This window comes from Crocodylus porosus, unplaced genomic scaffold (assembly GCF_001723895.1).
Source record: "Crocodylus porosus isolate Cpor-Errol unplaced genomic scaffold, CroPor_comp1, whole genome shotgun sequence".
Lineage (NCBI taxonomy): Eukaryota > Metazoa > Chordata > Crocodylia > Crocodylidae > Crocodylus > Crocodylus porosus.
The window spans coordinates 24,945,673-24,965,165 of NW_017728951.1; the positions used below are offsets into that span (position 1 = coordinate 24,945,673).

General features: G+C 46.0%; 1 protein-coding gene across 1 annotated transcript in view; it reads right to left on the minus strand.

Moving 5' to 3' along the window:
- Window positions 1-19,493, minus strand: part of SUFU (SUFU negative regulator of hedgehog signaling) — a gene marked incomplete at its 5' end in the record, with an annotated part of 123,705 nt that overhangs the window by 42,581 nt on the left and 61,631 nt on the right. The window contains 2 exons of the mRNA XM_019555489.1: window positions 1,522-1,607; window positions 4,158-4,300. Of these exons, the coding sequence (XP_019411034.1) occupies window positions 1,522-1,607; window positions 4,158-4,300 (229 nt within the window). The remainder of the gene's footprint in view (window positions 1-1,521; window positions 1,608-4,157; window positions 4,301-19,493) is intronic.

A 19,493-nucleotide genomic window follows, 5' to 3' on the forward strand; every position in this document is an offset into this window, starting at 1 on the left:
AAAGAGAAACACTGATTTTCACTCGGGATCCTAACAGACACAGGTGGTCCGAGATGGTCTTAGATCTCTGTTTTTCATTTTACAGAAAAAATTGACCCTGTTCACTGAACTGCCACAGAAACTTTCATTTGCTCATGAGATATTCTGGTTTTTCTGCCCATCATCCCCTTCCTTGCCTGGGATATTCCTTGCATTATGCTTGCCCCACATAAGCATTCCAGGCTCAAAGAGTACAAATGAGTATTTTTTTTTTCTAATAAGCACGGATAATCACTGGCTTAACACATCACTTGGAGTCTGGCAATGATTACCTGCTAGCTGCAAAACTGTTATTGAGGGCAATTTCTCACTCGAAATACTACAGGCCTCTAACATGATTCATGATTAGCAGCTTAGTCAATGCAGCTTTGCCTTTGAAACACTTTCCCCTGCTCTTGGAGATGCAGTTGAAAGAAATGCCTGTTCTAGGACAGCTGGCATGAGAGCTCTGCTTCCTTTGTTTTGTCTGAGGCTTTAACAAAGAGAACGAAGCCAGCTCCATAGAGACTTCTGGGAGTCGGAGGCAGTGCACAGTGTCTTGGGGTCCCAGGAGAAAGTCTTTACCTCCCTTCTCAGGGTTGGCTTTGAGGACTGTCCATGCCTGCTCAGAGGGGAAAGGTTTGGGCTGAGATCTATCAGTCTAATTCTGGACTGTTCATAATACCCCCAGTGAAAATCAACTACTCTGCGGGGACTGGAGCAGCTGAAGGAATGCAACCTTGAGCCCGGGAGCAGGCATTAAAGTTCTTCATCGTACAACACTTGGATCTCTCATAATACTGCAGTGCCCTTCTCCAGAAATACGACCAAAGCATTTACATCACACATTTCCTGTATCCCAACAAGAAAATAATTTGTAGAGCTGCCACTGGATTGTTAATAGTTTGCAAAGCATTATCATATCATATAGTGCATAAAGCCACCTCTTCCCTGGTCCAACACTGATTCTGTTTTGGCAAGAAGCAAATTAGCAGAATTGATTTCATCAGGCAAACAAGTCTTCCTCCCGGCATGAATTAGCCCATCTGCTCTGACTTGTTGGATTACTTACCAAGACGCCATCCAAACTTTGCTAGTAACTGAACAAAATCAGCCCCCTCCCTTATTCCATACTGTTCAGTGTGGAGAGGTCCCCTCAATAACAATTAACTTGGCTGTTTTAGGAAAACCTAATGAATAAAGGCTGTAGGCAGAAAGAGGAAGGAAATCAAATTTTAAGATCTTGTTCTCTTCCATCCTGGACGAGTGGATTCTCTCACACACTAATTTGCCATCGAAGGCCCCATGCGTGAGAATGGAGTTGTGCTGAATTCCCATCTCCTGCAAAAACACGCACTTAAATAAGCTTAATCAACGAGTCACTGCTAATCAAAATAAATGACAGCACTGTTCCCTATCAGGAGGCATTTCTGCAAGGCTGCTTGGAGCCGTCGGCATTCAAGGTCAGTGGCATGAGATGCCTGCTAGAGGCGCTGTACTTACACAGGCACAGTCCGAAGAAGCTCCAAGATCCCTTGTCCGTTCCACTGCTGGGCTGCGTGCAGCTCCTCCGTGCAAACCCCGACAATCTGAAACCAGAACAAATGGACCAAACACTGCAACAGGCACCAATGCACCAAGTGCCAGATGAGCTGGAGGTAGCTGAGACCCTCGCGTATTTAACCACCACTCCAACACTGAGAGCGGACAGAGGAGCATGGACTCTGCTGTACAAGCCTGTCAGCTCATTTGGTTTAGTAACAGCAGCTAGGCGAAAGGACCCGCTGTCATAAAGAAATGCTCTGGCCTTCAGAAGCCTGTGGGAGATTCAGCTTGCTGGCTGGTGAAATCTTGGCTGGCACTGCGATTGCCACGCAGTGTGTTCCTCGTGGCTGGGAGGTATCTCCCTCCATCAGGAAAGTGGAATACGTTTGCCTCCCAACACAGGAATGGATGTGCTGAGTTACATTAGAGGCTAGCCTGACAGCAGCCAGTGTCAGCCACTGTACAAGAAAAAGCGAGATACCCTTTAATGGACCATTAGCATATAACCCCTGCACTAGGGAAGGTGCTGGCCCCTGCTAGAGCCCGACTTTGCTCCCTGAAGTAGTCGGCTCTGTGCCCCGCTGGACAGAAAGTGATTTGAGCAGCATTTAGCAGTGCATGCTCACTTCCTCTGCAAGTATCCCATCTTTCTGGGATGCCATGGATCTTGGCCAAGGTATCTTGAGCCAGCAAATCCCACAGGCTCACTGTGCTCTGTGCTTTCTTTTATCAAGGGTATACTCAGTGCTTTACAAGAAAAAGAGAAAGCTCAGAAGTGCGTTAGGTCATTGTTTCTTAACCCGTGGCTCACGACCCAGAAGTGGGTTGCAAGAATATACAAAAGGGTTGCAAACAAACTTTAAAAATGGATTCTTCCTTAAAGGAGAAAAATGTGGGGAACTGTGGTTTTCCCTTGCAGGCTGGCAGAGCTCCAGCCTGCAAGGGGCTGCTTGGGGCCCCCCCAAGTCCCACACCCACCCACCCCTTGCCCCATACATTGAGGACCTGGGGTGTGGGGGTGTGGGGCAGTGGGTCAGGAGTGAAAGGCACTGGATCAGGACTGGCCATTGATGTTTACAAAAGGGTCCCGGCACAAAAAAAGTCGAGAAACCTGCATTCGATGAAAATACAGATAGGAAGCACAGCCTGTTCTGCCTTAGCTCTAAGTAAGTAGCAATGCTGATAGCAATCCAAGTCAATAACGAGCACTGCTGGCCTGGACGGTACTTTGTGTGCCCCAGCAGAGCAAGCTTTCTCTTGACTGGCCAGTACAGAGCAGCGCCCCACGCACATTCCCCCTCCAAATACAGCCTGAACTGGCCCATGTCCTCCCTCCCACGGCTTCCCCAGGCCTCTCCCTGCTACAAGAACCAAGCTGCTGTACATCAGTTTATTTCCTACCCATGCCTCCCTCTGCTTTTGTGACAGTTTATTGCCATGGATCAAAATGAAACCCTGACAACAACATGCCATACAAACAAAGGGAAAACAGGAAAAATATGTTTTCTCAGGAATGAGATTAGAGGATGGGGGGTGTGGAATTAAGGGGTGCTGGAGCCAGGTCCTGAGGTATGGCAGCCAGGGCAGAGCAGCAAACCAGCCAGGAGGGTCAGCTCGGAGCCTTCCTTGATCCCATCCACGATCCCTCGTTACTAAAAAGACCTGGGACAGATGGGAGGGAGCAAGTCGGAGCCCAGAAGCCTGCACTTCCCCCCCACAGCAGAAGCACCTCCCTGGAGCGTGGGAAAGCCAGAGTATCTGATGGATCTGAGCGGCGGTTGGCTTTTACTGGCACGGCTCAGGGAGGATATCCTGATGCTGGGCAATAGCTATGCATCTAATTTAAAAAAAAGTCAAAACGATCTGTGTTTAAGATGCAAAGGGGCCCAAAGACATGAGAACTGGGACTAGGTCTCAAGGGAGAGGCTTTTAACAGCTCCTTCTGCAAAGGACACAAATGCTTTCCCTAACAGTAGGCTGTTAGATGGAAAACTCAAATGACCCCTCGGAAGTCCCTGTGCCAAGTCTGCAGACTAAAATCCAACCACCACAGCCCTGAACAGAGGAAGACCGGCTCCTGTTCCCAGCTCGACTCCTAAGACAAGCTTCACTAGGGAGCCACCTACCGATGCCTCCGTGGCAGGTCAGATACAATTTCAAGCCCAAGTGCACTTTAAGGAAGTGTATTTCTCAGAAGATTGCTTTTCCCCTGCTGGTTTGCCAAAATGCATTTGACAATATACCTATATTGCAGTTTATTCAACTCCCAGCTGCATTTTTGAGAGTCAAACTCCCTTTCTGTTAAACACAAAAAAGCCACACCTGGGAACTGACGGGGGTGATGACACTCTTAAAGTTAAAAGAAAGAGCAGTGAAGCTCCCATTCAGTCCCCATCTAAGCTCTCTAGGGAAATGAGTCCATGACAAAACCCCTGGATCAGCAAAGCAGAAGGGAGAGAGAATCACTGGAACAGTATTACACAGAAAAGCTGCAAGACTTTGTATTGTTTATCAGGGAAGAATGCATGCATGCATGTGATGCCAGCCTCAGCTCCCAAGGGATGGCAGCTCGACCAGCCATTCCTTTGCCTTACCTGGAGGAAGGTAACAACCCCAAAGGGCGTTTGCACTGGTTGCATCTGTGGATCTTCGGTCAGCAGCATATGCTGGATTCGAGACTCGCTGTTGTCCAAAGGGCTGTGCCATGACACGTGGTCGCCACTACAGAAGGTATTTTCTGCAGGGAAGAAAACCAAAAAGGCATCACTAACTAAAACCACCTGCGGCAGGTCTCTGAAGGCTCTGCAGGCATCAGCTGTGAGCAGAAAAGGAATAATCCTGCTGAGATGGGGGATCTGAACTGAAGCACACCTGACATGGAAGGTTTCAGTCACAGGCTGGTGAGGCAAGAGCAGCGTGCTCGACTGACGCTACCAGCTCCGTGCAAAGGTGCACAGACAGAATTCCCATGTCCATTTATCACCATCATCATTGTGGTGACAGCGGACACGGCAATGCGTACCTGGTGCAAAAGGTCAGCTAGCTACATTGCATGGTTGTGAATGGCAACCTGCAGCCATCCTTTTGGACTCAGATTCAGCATCACATATTTGCGGCCAACGGTAGAGTGCATCTAACCCAACTGGGAGAAGAATTCCTCAAGGACTGCACCATCAAACCTTTTCTATACTTAAGATATATTGATGACACCATCATTTGGACTGAAAACCTGCAATCTCTGAGTGATTTCCATCAGAAATTCAACAATCATCACCCCTCTATTAGACTATCTTTTGAACACTCCATTCAACATTTTCTTTTTAGACACAATGCTCACTATCCAGAATGGTAAAATACAGACCACCATATACAAGAAACCCACAGACCTATATAGAACCAGCAATCACTCTAAACACACCAAGAAAGCTGTAATTTTAAGCCAAACCCTCCAATATCACTGGATTTGCACTGAGGAGAACACCTGGGATCATCACCTCACAGATCTCAGAGGGGCTTTCACTCAACAAGGACGCTCCTCCAGAGAGAGAGATCACACTTTTGAAAGAGCCACCTGGATACCATGTGAAGAACTGCAGAAAGAAAACCCCCATGAACTGCACACCACTGGTTAGGACATATCATCCCTCCCTGGAACCTACATGGCCAACCCTCAAACAATTGCAACCCATACTAGAAGACCCAATTCTTGAAAAGATCTTCCCAGACTCACCCATCCTAGCCTTTAACAAGCACCGAACCTCATCACCAGAGCCTTGCCAACCTCATCACCAGAAGCAAACTTCCTATGGCCCAAAGCACACCAACCAGATCCAGACCATGCCATGACAAGAAATGTAAAACCTGCCAGCATCTCCACCACCCCCACAGTTACTACACCCCACAACAGGGCCATTAGCATTCCCGGATCTTACACCTACACCTCCAGAAATGTAATACATCTCAGCCACCGCACTAAACGCCTGGATGGAAAATATGTGGGAGAGATCAAACAACACCTGTGCACCAGAGAATGAATGCACACTGGAAATCTGTTAAAGACAAGAATACCCTACTACCTGTGGGGGCACATTTCTCACAAGAAAACTACTCTCTCTCTCCAATCTCTCAGTTCTGATCCTCAACGGGAATTTACAAAACACCTTTCACAGACAAGCCTACGAACTTCACTTCATCCATCCGCTGGATACAAAAAATAATGGACTAAATATAGACATTGGATTTATTACACATTACAACCTACCTGACAGCTGACTCCCCAGGTACCTCTCCCCCACTGACCACCTCAATTTACATTTTCACTGACTGGCTTTCTCGCATGCATACTGGCTTCTGCCTTCTTTTATATTCCATCCAGGAAGAGCACAGATCAACTGCAGATGCTTCCTCAAAGGGTATTTGTACCCGAAAGCTTGCAAAGAAGCATTTTTCCAACTACTTTAGTTGGCTGAATGAAAGAGACAAGGTTCTTTGGGTAAATCTGATATGTCTAAGCAACTCTGGCACCTCCTCTCAAAAGTTCACGGACAGGAATGTGCAAGTTTACTAGAAATAACAAAGTCATTTTCTTCCACAATTAAGTATTCAGAGGTGCTGATGCTACATTATTAGTAGCAGATGTGTGTGCTTCTGTACCCCAAACTGGTGGGAAAGCCTCGAGAAGTTCAACCTATGGGGCATAAACTACATCAAGATTAGGAGGCAGAAATTCCTCTATTTCTCTCCCTGCCACGAAAGTGGAATACGTTTTTGTTCCTTCTCTGCAAAGACAAGAGTAGGATGGGAAGAAATAAATTACAGGTACCATATCCAGTGGGTGTTGGAGCTATTCTAGGGAAGTAACATGATGGGACTTGGTTATCCGCAGGTGACATTTTCCCATGAAACTTGTTGAGCAGAAATATCCTGAAACGAGCCAGAACAACCCAGCTTGGGCATCTTCACCTCAAAGTAAGTGTGGCCTACTGGGCATGGCTCTGGAGTGGTTCTGAGACTTCTGCAAGCCTGAGTACTGAATCCCACAGCACTTCTAATGCTATCCACGAATTCAAGTTCGAGAAGCCAAATTCCTCCCTTTCGTGCAAATGCTCTGGAATCTGTTTTCCTCACTACAGCATACTCCAGACACTTATCCAGCAGGTGCATGAGGACGCATTTTTCACTACAAATATTCAAGTGGTGCATGCCAGTGGCTACTTTGGGCTCTGAACATTTACTACAACCTCAAAGCGTGATTCCCATCACAGCAGGGGCATACTCTACTCCGAGCAACGCCTTTATGTACCACAACTGGTATCAACCTCCCGCCTCACCTCCAACTGTACAACCACCCCTCCCAGGCACTTCCTAATTAAACAAGGTGGGAAAAAACCCATGGATGCATTTTCCAAATTAAAATTATGATAAAAAATGGGTTATTTTATTTTGTTATTTAAATGCTCACTTTAAAAATACGCCTATTTAAAATGAAATCTTAACTGAAAACAAACCATTTCATTTTAGTATAATAAGTTGGATCTGTGAGCCTCTGGCAAAAACTTTGGAATATAGAGTATATACTTCTCCATATAAAGAATCAGGGGGATAATATCTATTTTGGAGCTTGATCAATGTGGTGCAAGAGGCCAAGCACTGCATTAAGGGTTTGATTCTGGAAGGAACCCAGGAGCTGCGATACTGGATTTAGGAGACTGCCAAAATCTTCACTGGCTTTGGGACCTGACCTCTGACTCCAGAAGAACAAACAAGTTTTGTACTGTATTGGGAGTAAACTCTAGTTTCATCCTTGCTGTAGCTGACTGACACAAAACACCAATAAACTCGATACCTAGGTAAGAGCAATCAGATATCAAAATCCACTGCTTCCAGTGGAAAAATTTACTACTCGCTAAAACATTAAAATGTAAAGCTAATGACAAACTGGAAGCACTGAGTAGTACAATTCCTTTAATAAATGCATAAAGTGAGAGCATCTCTTCATGTAGCATTTTGCACCAAATCTAGTGTGAAAGCATCATTTAGTTGTATATTGGGCCACTTCGACGGCTTTATCAACCAACTTTTCTTTAGAAAATAAGCAAAGTGCAAATGGAAGAGGTGATAAAAACTGACCATCTCACTCGCTGATGAAGCCCACCTAGACTTAAATCAATCTGCCCTGCTTTTAAATAAGTATCGGCGTGCTGAGTCTTACCACCCCCATTTGTTTGAGCAGTCTGCTGATTTCTGTGGCACTATTTGCTCAATTTGGATCCCTCCGGCTGAGAAACAGCTGCTTGCTGGTCACTTTGAGCTAGACCAGTGGTTTTCAACCTGTGATCTGCAGGCCGGTTTGTGAAAGATGACTACAATCAATCAAAATTATGTGAATACCCACACTTGCAATTCAAAGGGGTCTGTGCCTCCATTCAAATTTTTTTTTTTTTTTTTTTTTTAGGTATCTGCAAATTAAAAAAAGTTCGAAAACCACTGACTTAGAAAACCCAAGTGAATTGTTCTGGGCTAGCTTCATGTTGCAAGTCTTAGTCGTGCCACCAGAGGTCCCCACTGGTGCTTCTTTGGAAGTTTAGAAGTCCTTCACAGCTGTATTTCTTGGAGACATGGAAAAAAAAAAATCAAAATAAGCTTAAAATACCATGAACAACTGGCCCCAGGCTTAGGGTGTGGAACAGGAGTGTTGTGATAAGCAAGGGAAATGTTTTCATTAGTCCAAACTAGAAAAGGAAAAGAAAAACACAAACCACCACCTATCAGATAAGAGCAGCTTAAAAATCAGCTAAACGCCTTCTACAGCAAATTACATGCTACTAGCTGTGCAACTCAAGGGAATGAGTGAAGTCTGCGGGTTTGCATCTGGCTCCTGCACCCTTCGCAGTTATTGGGAGACCGTACAAAAAGACTGGAAAATAGATGTTTGAGGGGTAGTCTCCACCCACCCCCGTGTCAAAATGTAAGGTTTTTAAAAATCTGCGGCTGAAGTGAAATGGTGTCCACGCTCTCCTGAAGGATCCTCGCGAGGCTTTGGGGGTTGGCCAGGCCACTCACCAAATTTTCTTAATGATGAAAGCTTCCCGGTCACAGTTTTCAGGAAGGAAACAAAGCCACAAAGAGCTCATTCTTGGGCCCTGTCTTTCTGCTGCGAAGTTTTGCACGTCAAACGCTCGCACGATTCTATGCTGATCGATCGCCGCGCTGCACGGCTGGTCCAGCTCCTTCTGGGAAATCCTCGGCCGCTTGGAGCTGGTTTTCAAATGCAAATGTCTCTGCTGGAAACCCACCTGTTTGTCTATTCGAAGGCTGAACACTTCTCAAATCTCTCCCACTCTCTCACACGCACACACAAATACCACAAAATTCACATTGACTGCTCAATTAAACCACAAAAAACCCCATGTGCAAACAACATGAAACCCAATTAAAACCTACAAGTGCCAGGAAATTCAGAGTTCAAGGCCTGAAGTTCAGCTCTTAACTAACTGCATTGTAGTTGATGTGGAATGAGAGCTCAGGCCTCGCTTTGAGACCCCGGCAATACCTAGGAAAGTTTAAGTTACAGAAATCTCCGTAGTAGGAACCATTAAGTTATGGGAACAAAGGAGGACTAGATCATTTCCATCTACCCACTCGTGGTGAAATAACTGCTCTGGCTATGTCTCTTCTTCCCAGGCCTCAGTTAGCAATTTCTGAAAAAGTACAGGAACAATGAAAGTCTTTCCCCTCATGCAAATTTAAGGCAGACCATTATTTATTTATTTTTAACTGAAAAGGCTCCAAGTTTGCTTATATAGAAGGAAAAAATTATGTTATATTTACAAACAAATTCTGAGTTTGGATACAGTTAATGCCGCATCAGAAGAGACAATTGCCAGCTACTACTTTAAGCGCAGACAAATAAGCAGGTGAAGGGAAAAAAAAAATCTCTATTGTCAGTCCCTTCCATAGAGCTTTTAATGCACTTCCTAAAGTCTTTCATCTCCAGACATTTGCAGAGAAGCAGCAATACGTCAGCATTAAGCAGCACGCTTGTACTCGCACGCACCCACTGATAAATAAGACCAGGATACAAAACACAAGGGACATTTATAACAGGGAACCTAGGCCTTAGCTAGAGATACAGGGGTTTCATATCAAAAGTGAGGGGAAGCCAAGGATGAGCACCGCCTTTACTGCCACGGCAAACACCATCAGTCGCAGCGTGACAGTGATGTCAGTCTGAAAAGGATCATGGAGGGGTTGGTGTTGCCTTTCTGACTTTCCATGTTAACTCTGTTCTTGTAGTAAAACCAGCAACTGCTCCACTGTGCTTAAAGGAACTAATCCTACCTAGTGGGTGAAGGGTTTGATCTGCACTTTCAGGAGGAATATCTGATGCCTCAAATAGTCCCACCAGCTGGGAGGAAGCCAGGCAGAGCATTGGTGTGGCTCAGCAGAGGTTCTAGGAGACAGCTGGGAAAAGGGAGCAACACTGATTAGAAATGAAGTGGTCTTTAAGCAGCATGAAGTGTGCCAGTCACGGGGAATGGGGTTTACAAGTTATGCACAGGAGATAAAGGTGTGCAAGGAAAAGCTTGGCCTACGTTAAAGCGGGTGGGTTTTGCCTTCTTGTCAGTAGAAGGTACTTCAAATGAGACATGTACCATGATCAGCATTTACTCATACTCCTAAATGAAGGGGGTGCAGGTGTAGAAATATCCCAAATTCCACCCTCCCACACTACACAACATTGGGTGAGTCTACATATGCAATTACTGCACAGTAAGCAGCTTTTATGCCAGTGTCTACACATGCAAATGTTACAGTGCAGTAACGCTGTGTGTGGACTGACTTGGGTGGGACTAAAGTTAGTCTCAAATCAGTCTATACAAACAAGGTTACTGCGCAGTAAGGTGTTTATTTGTGCCTTATTGCGCAGTAACTACCTGCATCATGCGGGTAGCAAACTTACACCCAAGTTGCCATAAGTTGCCATAGTTCCTGTGCAGTACAGGCACGTAGATGCACGCCTGTACTGCACAGTAAATTTTCAGTTACTGTGCAGTAACAGTGCACGTGTAGACGTGTCCACTGTATTTTAAGCATGCCACATCAAATGCACTCAGTCTAAGTTTCCAGAAGAAGCTTCCTGTCTTTTGACCTTCAAGCCTAGGTAAAGAGAAAAATGTAGAAGGGTCTCATTAAGGAAACATCATATCCTACACAACGCAGCATGGAAATGGTCTGGGGTTAGAGGTTGTGACCAAGACCCAAACTACCTGGATCTGAGTGGTGGTGAGGGGAGGGACTAGGAGGCAAGCACATGTTTAAAACCAGAAGCCAAGACTGAATCTTAGGAGCTCTGTGATTTCTGGGCCATCTAGAACCAGCTCATTTTCTGCAGCTTACAGAATCCTAGAAAGGTAGAGCTGAAAAGGCCCTTAGGAGGTCACCGGCTAAACCAACCTAAACCACCCCAGGTTCTTTGTATTGATTAGACCCAATCAAAGCATGTCAGAGGACACATTTTTTTCAATTGGAGATGACAAACATTAAAGCATTTCAGTGGAACCATATCATTTTGAAGTTATTTCACTAGGGATTACATTAAAAAGATGCTTGTCTAGTAGTATTTAACAATAAAAATATACATTTTTATGGGATCATAAATGAATAAGTTGAAAGTGTTTTGACAGGAAACCAGACCTTACGACGACAGGCTGAGAGCCATGGGGCTCTTTAGCCTGGAAAAGCGCAGGCTTAGGGGTGATCTGGTGGCCACCTATAAGTTTATCAGGGGTGACCACCAGGATCTGGGGGAACGCCTGTTCACCAGAGCGCCCCAAGGGATGACGAGGTCAAACGGTCACAAACTCCTGCAAGACCGTTTCAGGCTGGACATAAGGAAGAATTTCTTTACTGTCCGAGCCCCCAAGGTCTGGAGCAGTCTGCCAGCGGAGGTGGTTCAAGCACCTACTCTGAACAAAGCAGATTGGATGCTTATCTTGCTGGGATCCTATGACCCCAGCTGACTTCCTGCCCTTCGGGCGGGGGGCTGGACTCGATGATCTCCCGAGGTCCCTTCCAGCCCAAACTTCTATGAAATCTATGACATGAAAACTTTCAGAATTGTTAATGGAAATATGAGAGTTCCACTTCTGTTCAGGTTTGGGACAAAACCAAAACTGTTAAGTCTTAGAAGCAAAATCTGGGGAGGGGTTGGTTTGGGTTTTTTTAGCCCAGCTGTGGTACCAATGTTTCATACAAAAGCTGTGTCTGCAAGACAATTCTACCACAGCTCTCCTTAAACTTTCCATATTTTGAAGACTCTAAAATGTCAACATCAATTTTATTTTACAGCCTCCATTAAACAACGGAGGCCCCTTCATGCAACGGCGGTCATAATTCAGAAGCCTGCTCTCTCTCTATCACCCCTACCCAGCCGCTCTGGACCTGGAGTCGGATAAATAATTCATAGTGAATAATTCCACACTTGTGTGTTTTCGCTTATCTGTGAACTATCCTTTGAGCTTGTAACTTCTCCCCTCCTTTCTGTGTTATTTCAAAATTAGCTACATAAATAATATGAATGCCCACAGAAACCATTCGAAGTGCTATTCTTGGCTCGAAGATGTTTTCCTAAAAGTTTGTCGCTCAGATTCAGTGCTCACCAGGCCATGGTTTCTCTTGATAAGACACTCACATCATTTCAAGTCTGCTGTCCACACTTACTCTCCATTGCTGATTTAAAAATCTGTCATTTCCACAAACGGCTAGGAAAGTGTTTTTGTTCAAATATTCATGCTGGACAAGCCCAGAAGAAGAGCAGTGGAAGCCTACATAAAACTTCGCTGTCCAGCACAAAGCAAAAACTTCAGGATACCACCTTCAGACCCGATGGTAGTCTAGAGCAAGAAGCAGCCAGTGGAGGACTAGAACAGGATGAGCAGCTAAGATGACACATGGTTAACTGTTGCCATTACCTAATTAGACATCCAAAGAATGCCCCAGCCTCCCATACAACACAACTGTGTGTCCTGGGTTTCATTGTTCTCATCTTCCTCGTGGCCTTCTTCCAGCAGGCCCTTTGCCTCTGTGCCACTGCAGACAACAGCACCCTTCTTCTATGCCCCTTAGCGTGTTGCCTTCACATGCCCATAGGTGAGCGTCACCCAAGGGTGGGAGAGGAACAGAGGAAATCCAAGCATGTGCATTAAATATAATGTCCAAACAGAGCCATAAAGATGGAAACCAACCAATTGCACAACCTTTATGTTTCCTTTATCTTCTCCTCCCCACCCTCTCTGCCTGTTATACTATGCACAGTCGAAACCAAAAACCTGCCTTCTCTCAGGCAGGTCTTACCAGTCTATAAATCACCATGCATGTGCCTGGCGCGCGATAAATGGTGCTGTCCAGTTAGACACACCTCCCCTTTATTAGACAAAAAGTAAACATTAAGGAGCAAGAACGTCCCCACCTCTTTTTCACAGATTTGTTCCTCCATGGAGCTATTTCACAGTATTTCATTTAGTAGAAATAAAAAAAAAAGTGGAGGGAGAAGCCTTTTAAAATCTGGGCTCTCTATTTGTTGCATCCAGTTTTTACCCTGTTTATGGTGTAGGTCCGTGTTGTTCTGAATTAACTTCCTTGGAAATGACCTGTCCTTTATAACCCAATGGAAGTTGCCACCAAGTTGCACCAAACATGGAACATGCTCTTTGGAAGTACTGAAAAACTTTGAGCAGGCATCCAAAACATATTTTTTGCTATATTTTGATCACTAAATATAATTTCATTACATCATAATACCATCTTCCCACTGATATTTCCTGACTCTCATGGCCTAGACATAATCCCTATTTGCAATAACTACGTGCTGATGTTTGTGACTGAGGTTACTGGCCTGTGGACGGCGGGACTGCATCTCTCATAGGGGCCAGACCAAAGGGAAATCTGGGATCTCATGTCTCCAAAGGGGAAAAATCCTTCTGTTTCTATGAGACCTCAGTTTCACGTGTAGGGGACCAACTGTGCATCCTGAACTACTGAACACTGGGAGAAATTTCATATTTAGGGGCTGGAAAGAGAGGCAGGTTGTGACTAGATTTTTTAAAATTTAACAGCTCAAAGGTGAGGAGGTGGTTCCCTGATGTCTTAGGGTGCAGAGGAGGAGGCCAGAAGTTGGGAAAAAATGCAGTTTGTTACATAGTTGCAGGTATGATGGTACTGTCACACTGGTATCCCCACTGCAGTGTGTGTCATTTGTATAATGTGTCTACAATGTGTATAATGTAAAGCATGTACATATATGGTGTGTAATTTAAAGAGATTTTCTTTAGCCTGTTTTTAATAATCATAGAAAATGAGGGTTGGAAGGGAGCTCACATCTAGTCCAACCCCCTGCTCCAAGCAGGACCAGCCCCAGCTACATTAACCCAGCCAAGGCTTTGTTTAGACAGGTCTTAAATACCTCCAAGGATGGAGAGTCCACCACCTTGCTGGGTAACCTGTTCCAGCGCTTCGCCACCCTCCTTGTGAGAAAGTTCTTCCTAATATCCAACCTCAACCAGACTTGCTGCACCTTGAGCCCATTGCAGGTAATCTGTCTATTTATTACATAGACTAGATCAGTTATCCATTTCCTGAACTCATTTTCCTTTTGAACAGCTAGTAATATTTGGGGAAAAAAATAATAAGGGCAAAAGAAAAGCCAAATTCTGCAGTATAATGGCCATATTTAAAAAAAAAAAAAAAATCACCTAAAATATTTCAAGCCTGCTCAGTAACACACATTCCCTACCTGATATAAAAGTTGCTCATTTACAATCGTGTCTTAACAGCACCTCAGCAAACACTGTCATTCTTAACTGTTAGTCAGGAGTTAAAAAAAATATATAAAGAATAAGCTTTTATTCAACTCGTCCGCTGGTCACTTTAAATTAAAACCTGCTGTACTTCATTTAAGTACATAGTCTCAAGAATGAAAAACGCTACACAGGTAGCGAGAGTAGGCCTTTATCCAGAATTAAATGTTAACAATTCTCATTAATTACAGGAACCCCTCAGCTAAAGCATTTGCAGGTTATTAGGGCTCCTTACCTTATACAGCCATGAAATGGAGAGGACCAAGGCAGCTCGGTGCTGCTCTACAAACTTTGAAATGGAGGGCTCTCAACCAATTTCACCAAGGCTGGAGTAAAACAGTATCACTGGATCACAAAGCAGTGGACAGAGCCAAAGACTTTCTATGCACTTAATTAATATGCAGATAAGTGCAGTTTGTTATAATGTAAACAGGAAAAATAAAAAAAAAGACCAGTTTTAGGCCAATACATTTAAGCAAATTATGCCTTTTATCCAATATGCAGATGAGCAGGGCACTCTGTAAACTGGGGACGGTGAAGTTATCCCTTATTTGCAGCTATAAGACTGTCAATTCTGCACAGCATTTTATCAGCTGGAGTGCCAAGGGGGAAGCCGCAGTGATGTAATCTGCTGGGTCTGCTGGCAGCGTGACTTTCATAACTCCATTTTCAGCTGGAGCTGCATGGGGTGGAGGCCTGGCCCACACAAGGAATTAATAGAATTTAAAAGCCATGAGGTATGTACATTAGGGAAAAATAATTAGTGCTCTCCCCACACAAGTTTCTCTCCTCTGCAATTTGGCTTTGGGTTCACTCACCTCCTGTCTGGGAAATGGAAACAGTGGGAAACGATCATCATCTGGGAGCTCTAAAGAAGTGGGGATTTGCAGAAGACATTGCATTGTGCTGTTCATCATACGCAACATAGACAAGATGCCTCAGCAAGAATTAAATGCTCGGAGCACAATTAAACAATAGCCCCACCACAGGGATTCAAATTGGGCTCTTGGAAACAAGGGGGCATAGACAGAAGGGTTTTTTGTTTTTTTTTAAAGAAAAGAAATGTGTGAAAAAACAGATTATCAGTACTGTACACACTGCTGCGCCTTTGTGGTGGGAGACCGAGTTTCTGAAAACAAAACAGAGACTGATCTTGTATTTTCAACCTGCTGGTCAACTAAAAGAAGCCCTTTATTGCACAGCTCACACTTAATGACTTCAAAAGTCCAGCCCGTTTTTCTCCGCAAACTATGTTTAATGAGCCTTTCAACAGCACCCTAGCAATTCATACCAGTTAAAGACTCTAAAGGCCTTTTTGATCATCTGGGCGACTGCACTGAAAGCAGGCAGAAAGGCCTAGAGGGGGGACTCGCAGTGCACCTCCGGCAGCACAAGTGGCGGAGGCTGGCGTCAGGTTTTCCTGGCTGGCTGGGCAATGCGGTGGGAAAAGCGTCCGAGATGCGGTACGTCACAGCTGTCACTGGTGGAGCGTAATGTTCGAGCAAGGATGCTCATCCTCTCTGGCTGGTGGCAGTGCCTGGTCCTTCTACGGGCCGAATCCGGCCAGTGGTCCTGATCTTGCACCTGGGGTGGTCACACCAGGGCGCCATCTAGCCATGTGGGGGGAGCCCAGCAGAACCTGACCCCATAGTGGGGAAGGGGCTATGGGGTGGGGGACCAGCCCTGATCCAGCTGCTTGCAGGGGGGGTGGCCCGGCCTCAACCCACTGAATCGGGCTTGATTGGGAGAATCTGGTAATACAGCCACCCTCCCTACTGCCAGATTTCCTTTCGGAGCCACTGTTATTTAATGCCCCCACCCCCCCAGAGTACGTGTATAAACACCCAATGCAAGAGCCGATGTGGATGCACTAAGCTGAAAACTCACTAAAACTCACTAAGCTGAAAACTCAGAGGTGTTGGAAAGGAGTTCTGAAGCATCCCGGCACCAGGGCACATCCGGAGCATTTTCCCCATGCTGAGGCTGCAGGAAACACCTGCACAGCGTGTCATTTCACAAGGCGATATACTTGACCAAGGCTGCCACTTTTCATAGACTGCTTTACTGGAAAGCAGGCCCAGCAATCGCTGGCCAGCTGTGCAGTGGGCTTGCATTTCGTATTAGCGCTGGTTCAGCTGTACGATCTGGAAATCTGTCCTGCAGGTACCTCTAAAGGGATGATGCTTATTCATGAACAGCCCCAGACTGGGGTGCAGGACAGGCTGGGGGGAGATTCCCTTCCAACAGCAAGGTGTTTTAAACTGGTTTATGTAGAGACCACTTTAGTATCCCGCCTGGCTCAGTCGCCTGAAGCTCAGGTCTGAAAGGAAGTCTTGGTTTAAAAAGTATGTATCTTCTGGTCTAGGACAGCAGGCATAAGTGATCTAGGACAGCTGGCAGGTGGTAAACTGAGGCAGTTCTGCTCCCATGCTGAAATGTCAAGGGGGTCCTGTTAGCCCCCAAAGGCACCAACTTATTTACGCCTGGCCTGACCTGACCGCCTGGTGTCCCCTGTGACTACTCCTGCCCCTCCAGGGACTCTTGAGACTCCTAACCCAGGTCCAAGAGACAGCTCCAGGCACCTACCAGCTCCACGTGAGGCAGGAAGTGCAAGCAACTCCTCTAAGGGAGACAGGAACATTTCCATGATAAATGCTGGACAGAAACTGGGGTTTTTACTTCACTGTTTCTGCTGAAAATCTGCAGCGTTTCTATCTAAAAATGCTGCCGTAATGCCTCGGGGGAGCTGTGCTCAGGTTTCCATCCATTCCCAGTCTCTCTTATGGGTGTTATCCTCTCGAGCAGGGGAAGAAGGGAGAAAGCCATAGGTACTATGGGAAATGTAGGCTGACCTGGGAGCCCGCCCTATTAGACTGTGGGAATATAATGTGCCTGAACCACAACCCCACAGCAGGGTTTCCAAAATCTTAGATGAAAATGGAAACGTCCAAATAGCCAAGCAGAACAAAGAAACCCCAAAAGAACAAAATTTCCCATGGGAAAAAAATCTAAAAAGTTATTTTTGACCAGTTCTACTAACTTTACTGCAGCAAAACAGGCTCTGAAATGCTCCTGGAGAACAGTTTTTGGAAAAGATTTGGAACGATAAAAAGTCTTTGCTGTTAGTAAGAAAAATATTCCAATGGCACATTGCAAAAGTTGATAGGGAAATTTCCTACTGCAGACATCCAAAACAAATACAAATCCATAACTGAGCCTCCCTTAAAAAGGTAGATACAGGGTTTGTACTCGTCTTAAAAAGCAATTTGATTTTTGACTACTGAAGGTGTTACAGGGAATCCTGACTCTGCTGAAGTTACCACAAAACAACCCAGGAACAGACTCCAAGCACTGCTGTTACTAAAGGGAGAGCGAGATCCGCAAATTAAGGGGTGACTATTAAAGCCAATCTTGATGGAGGTATCTGAGACTACATTAGGAAGAAAGAAAAGGACCGCGAAGATATACTGCATCTCAGGTGCTGAAGCCAACTGAGAACAGAAGGAAAGCAGACTGGGGGATGATCAAAGCTGGGAAAATAAATCCAAAAATAAGTCAGACAAGGACTGAGCTCTTGCCTGCTCGACACCAGAGAGCAGCAGGCTCAGTGCAGCAGAAAAGAGAATATTAGTTATTCCTATTACCCTGGCACCCAGGATAAGATGTCACATGTAAAAAGCTAGTGCGAGTGTAACGATTGTTCCTGGCTTACATGTGCAAAATGATTAACCCAGATGCACAATGTCCTGGTGCACCCGCTGTCACAAGCAGCCTTCAATTATCCCTGCAAACCCCAAATCGAAAAAGGAAAAGCAGAGGAGTCCAATTGTTGCCAACTCTGTGCTGGCTGCAACAGTCCAACACGAACGACTGCTCTTTCTCTTCCCAGCCAAGAATAGAAAGCTGCCCCTGCTGTGCTTGTTCCCTCCACTCTTGCGAGCCGGCAGCACACTGGAAGTGATGGGGTCTTTGCTCGCACGGCTATCGAGACAGCCGGCTTGTAACAAATTTAGCATTCTGGCAGCTCACGGGACTGGGAGTATGGCTGACGGGAGAGGCTTAGGAGACAGAGCGTTGCCTGGACCTGATTCTCACCGTCTTATAATGTCAGCATGAAATGCGAGAAAGTGTGCATTTATGTTGTCAGTGTGCCGTACCTAGGCAGCATGAAATGTGAGAAGGTGTGCATTGAGCCATAAGTGCAAGCTCAGTCTTGGCTCCCCTCCCTGCAGTCATCCCTCGCTGCTCAAGCCGGCTCCAAAAACTTTGACGGGATGGGGAGGAGGGAGAAAGACAGGCCTGTCGAGTACTTCTCCCTCTACCACCTTCTCCTCTCTGCCCTCCAAACCCTCCTGCAGAGGCTGGAAGATGGGGACTGTCCACGCACGAGAGCCAGTTCTCAGAGCTGTGACTCTTCAGGTCTCGCCGCTTCCCGTTCTCTGATGGAAGGAGGAAAAACAATGATCCCGAGCCAAACCTTTGCTATCCGAGAGGCTGCTGCTGCTTCCTCATAGGGATGGGTGGAAGGGACAGGGACCTCGGAGAGGCTGGAGCAATAGATGACACCAGAAGACGGGTGCCGGCCTGAGCAGGGAGATCATCTGTTCAACTCAGGCTGTTTTTCGCAGAACAAGGCAGAGGTTTTTTCTTGTTGGCGCCAAGGCCCTGTGGAGTCAGAGCCAGCCCTTTACGTCAGACAGGAGCTGAACCTGGGGTGTGCCAGGGCTAAGGGCTGGAAGGTAAATGCCCAGGGGACCAAAGGCCTGCAGGCCCTCCTCCCACACTGTAAGAAGTAAAAGGATTTCTTTCCATTCTGGGGTACTATGAGGCAGGGCGCAATACACCGTCCAGGAAGGGCAGGTTTCCCCTCTCTGCGGGCCTGCTTGGCGAATGGAGGCCTCCTGGGCCACAGGCTTTAGAGAAGAGAAAGCAGGGAGACCCCTTCCCACCGCTCAGATTCAGACCCTTTTCCCAGGCAGGCACAATGCCTGCAACAGGGCTTCACAGGTTTCTCTGCAGGCCCAGACATGCTTCAGGGCAGGGCACCGTGAGAGCGCCCTGCTTTGGAGAGAA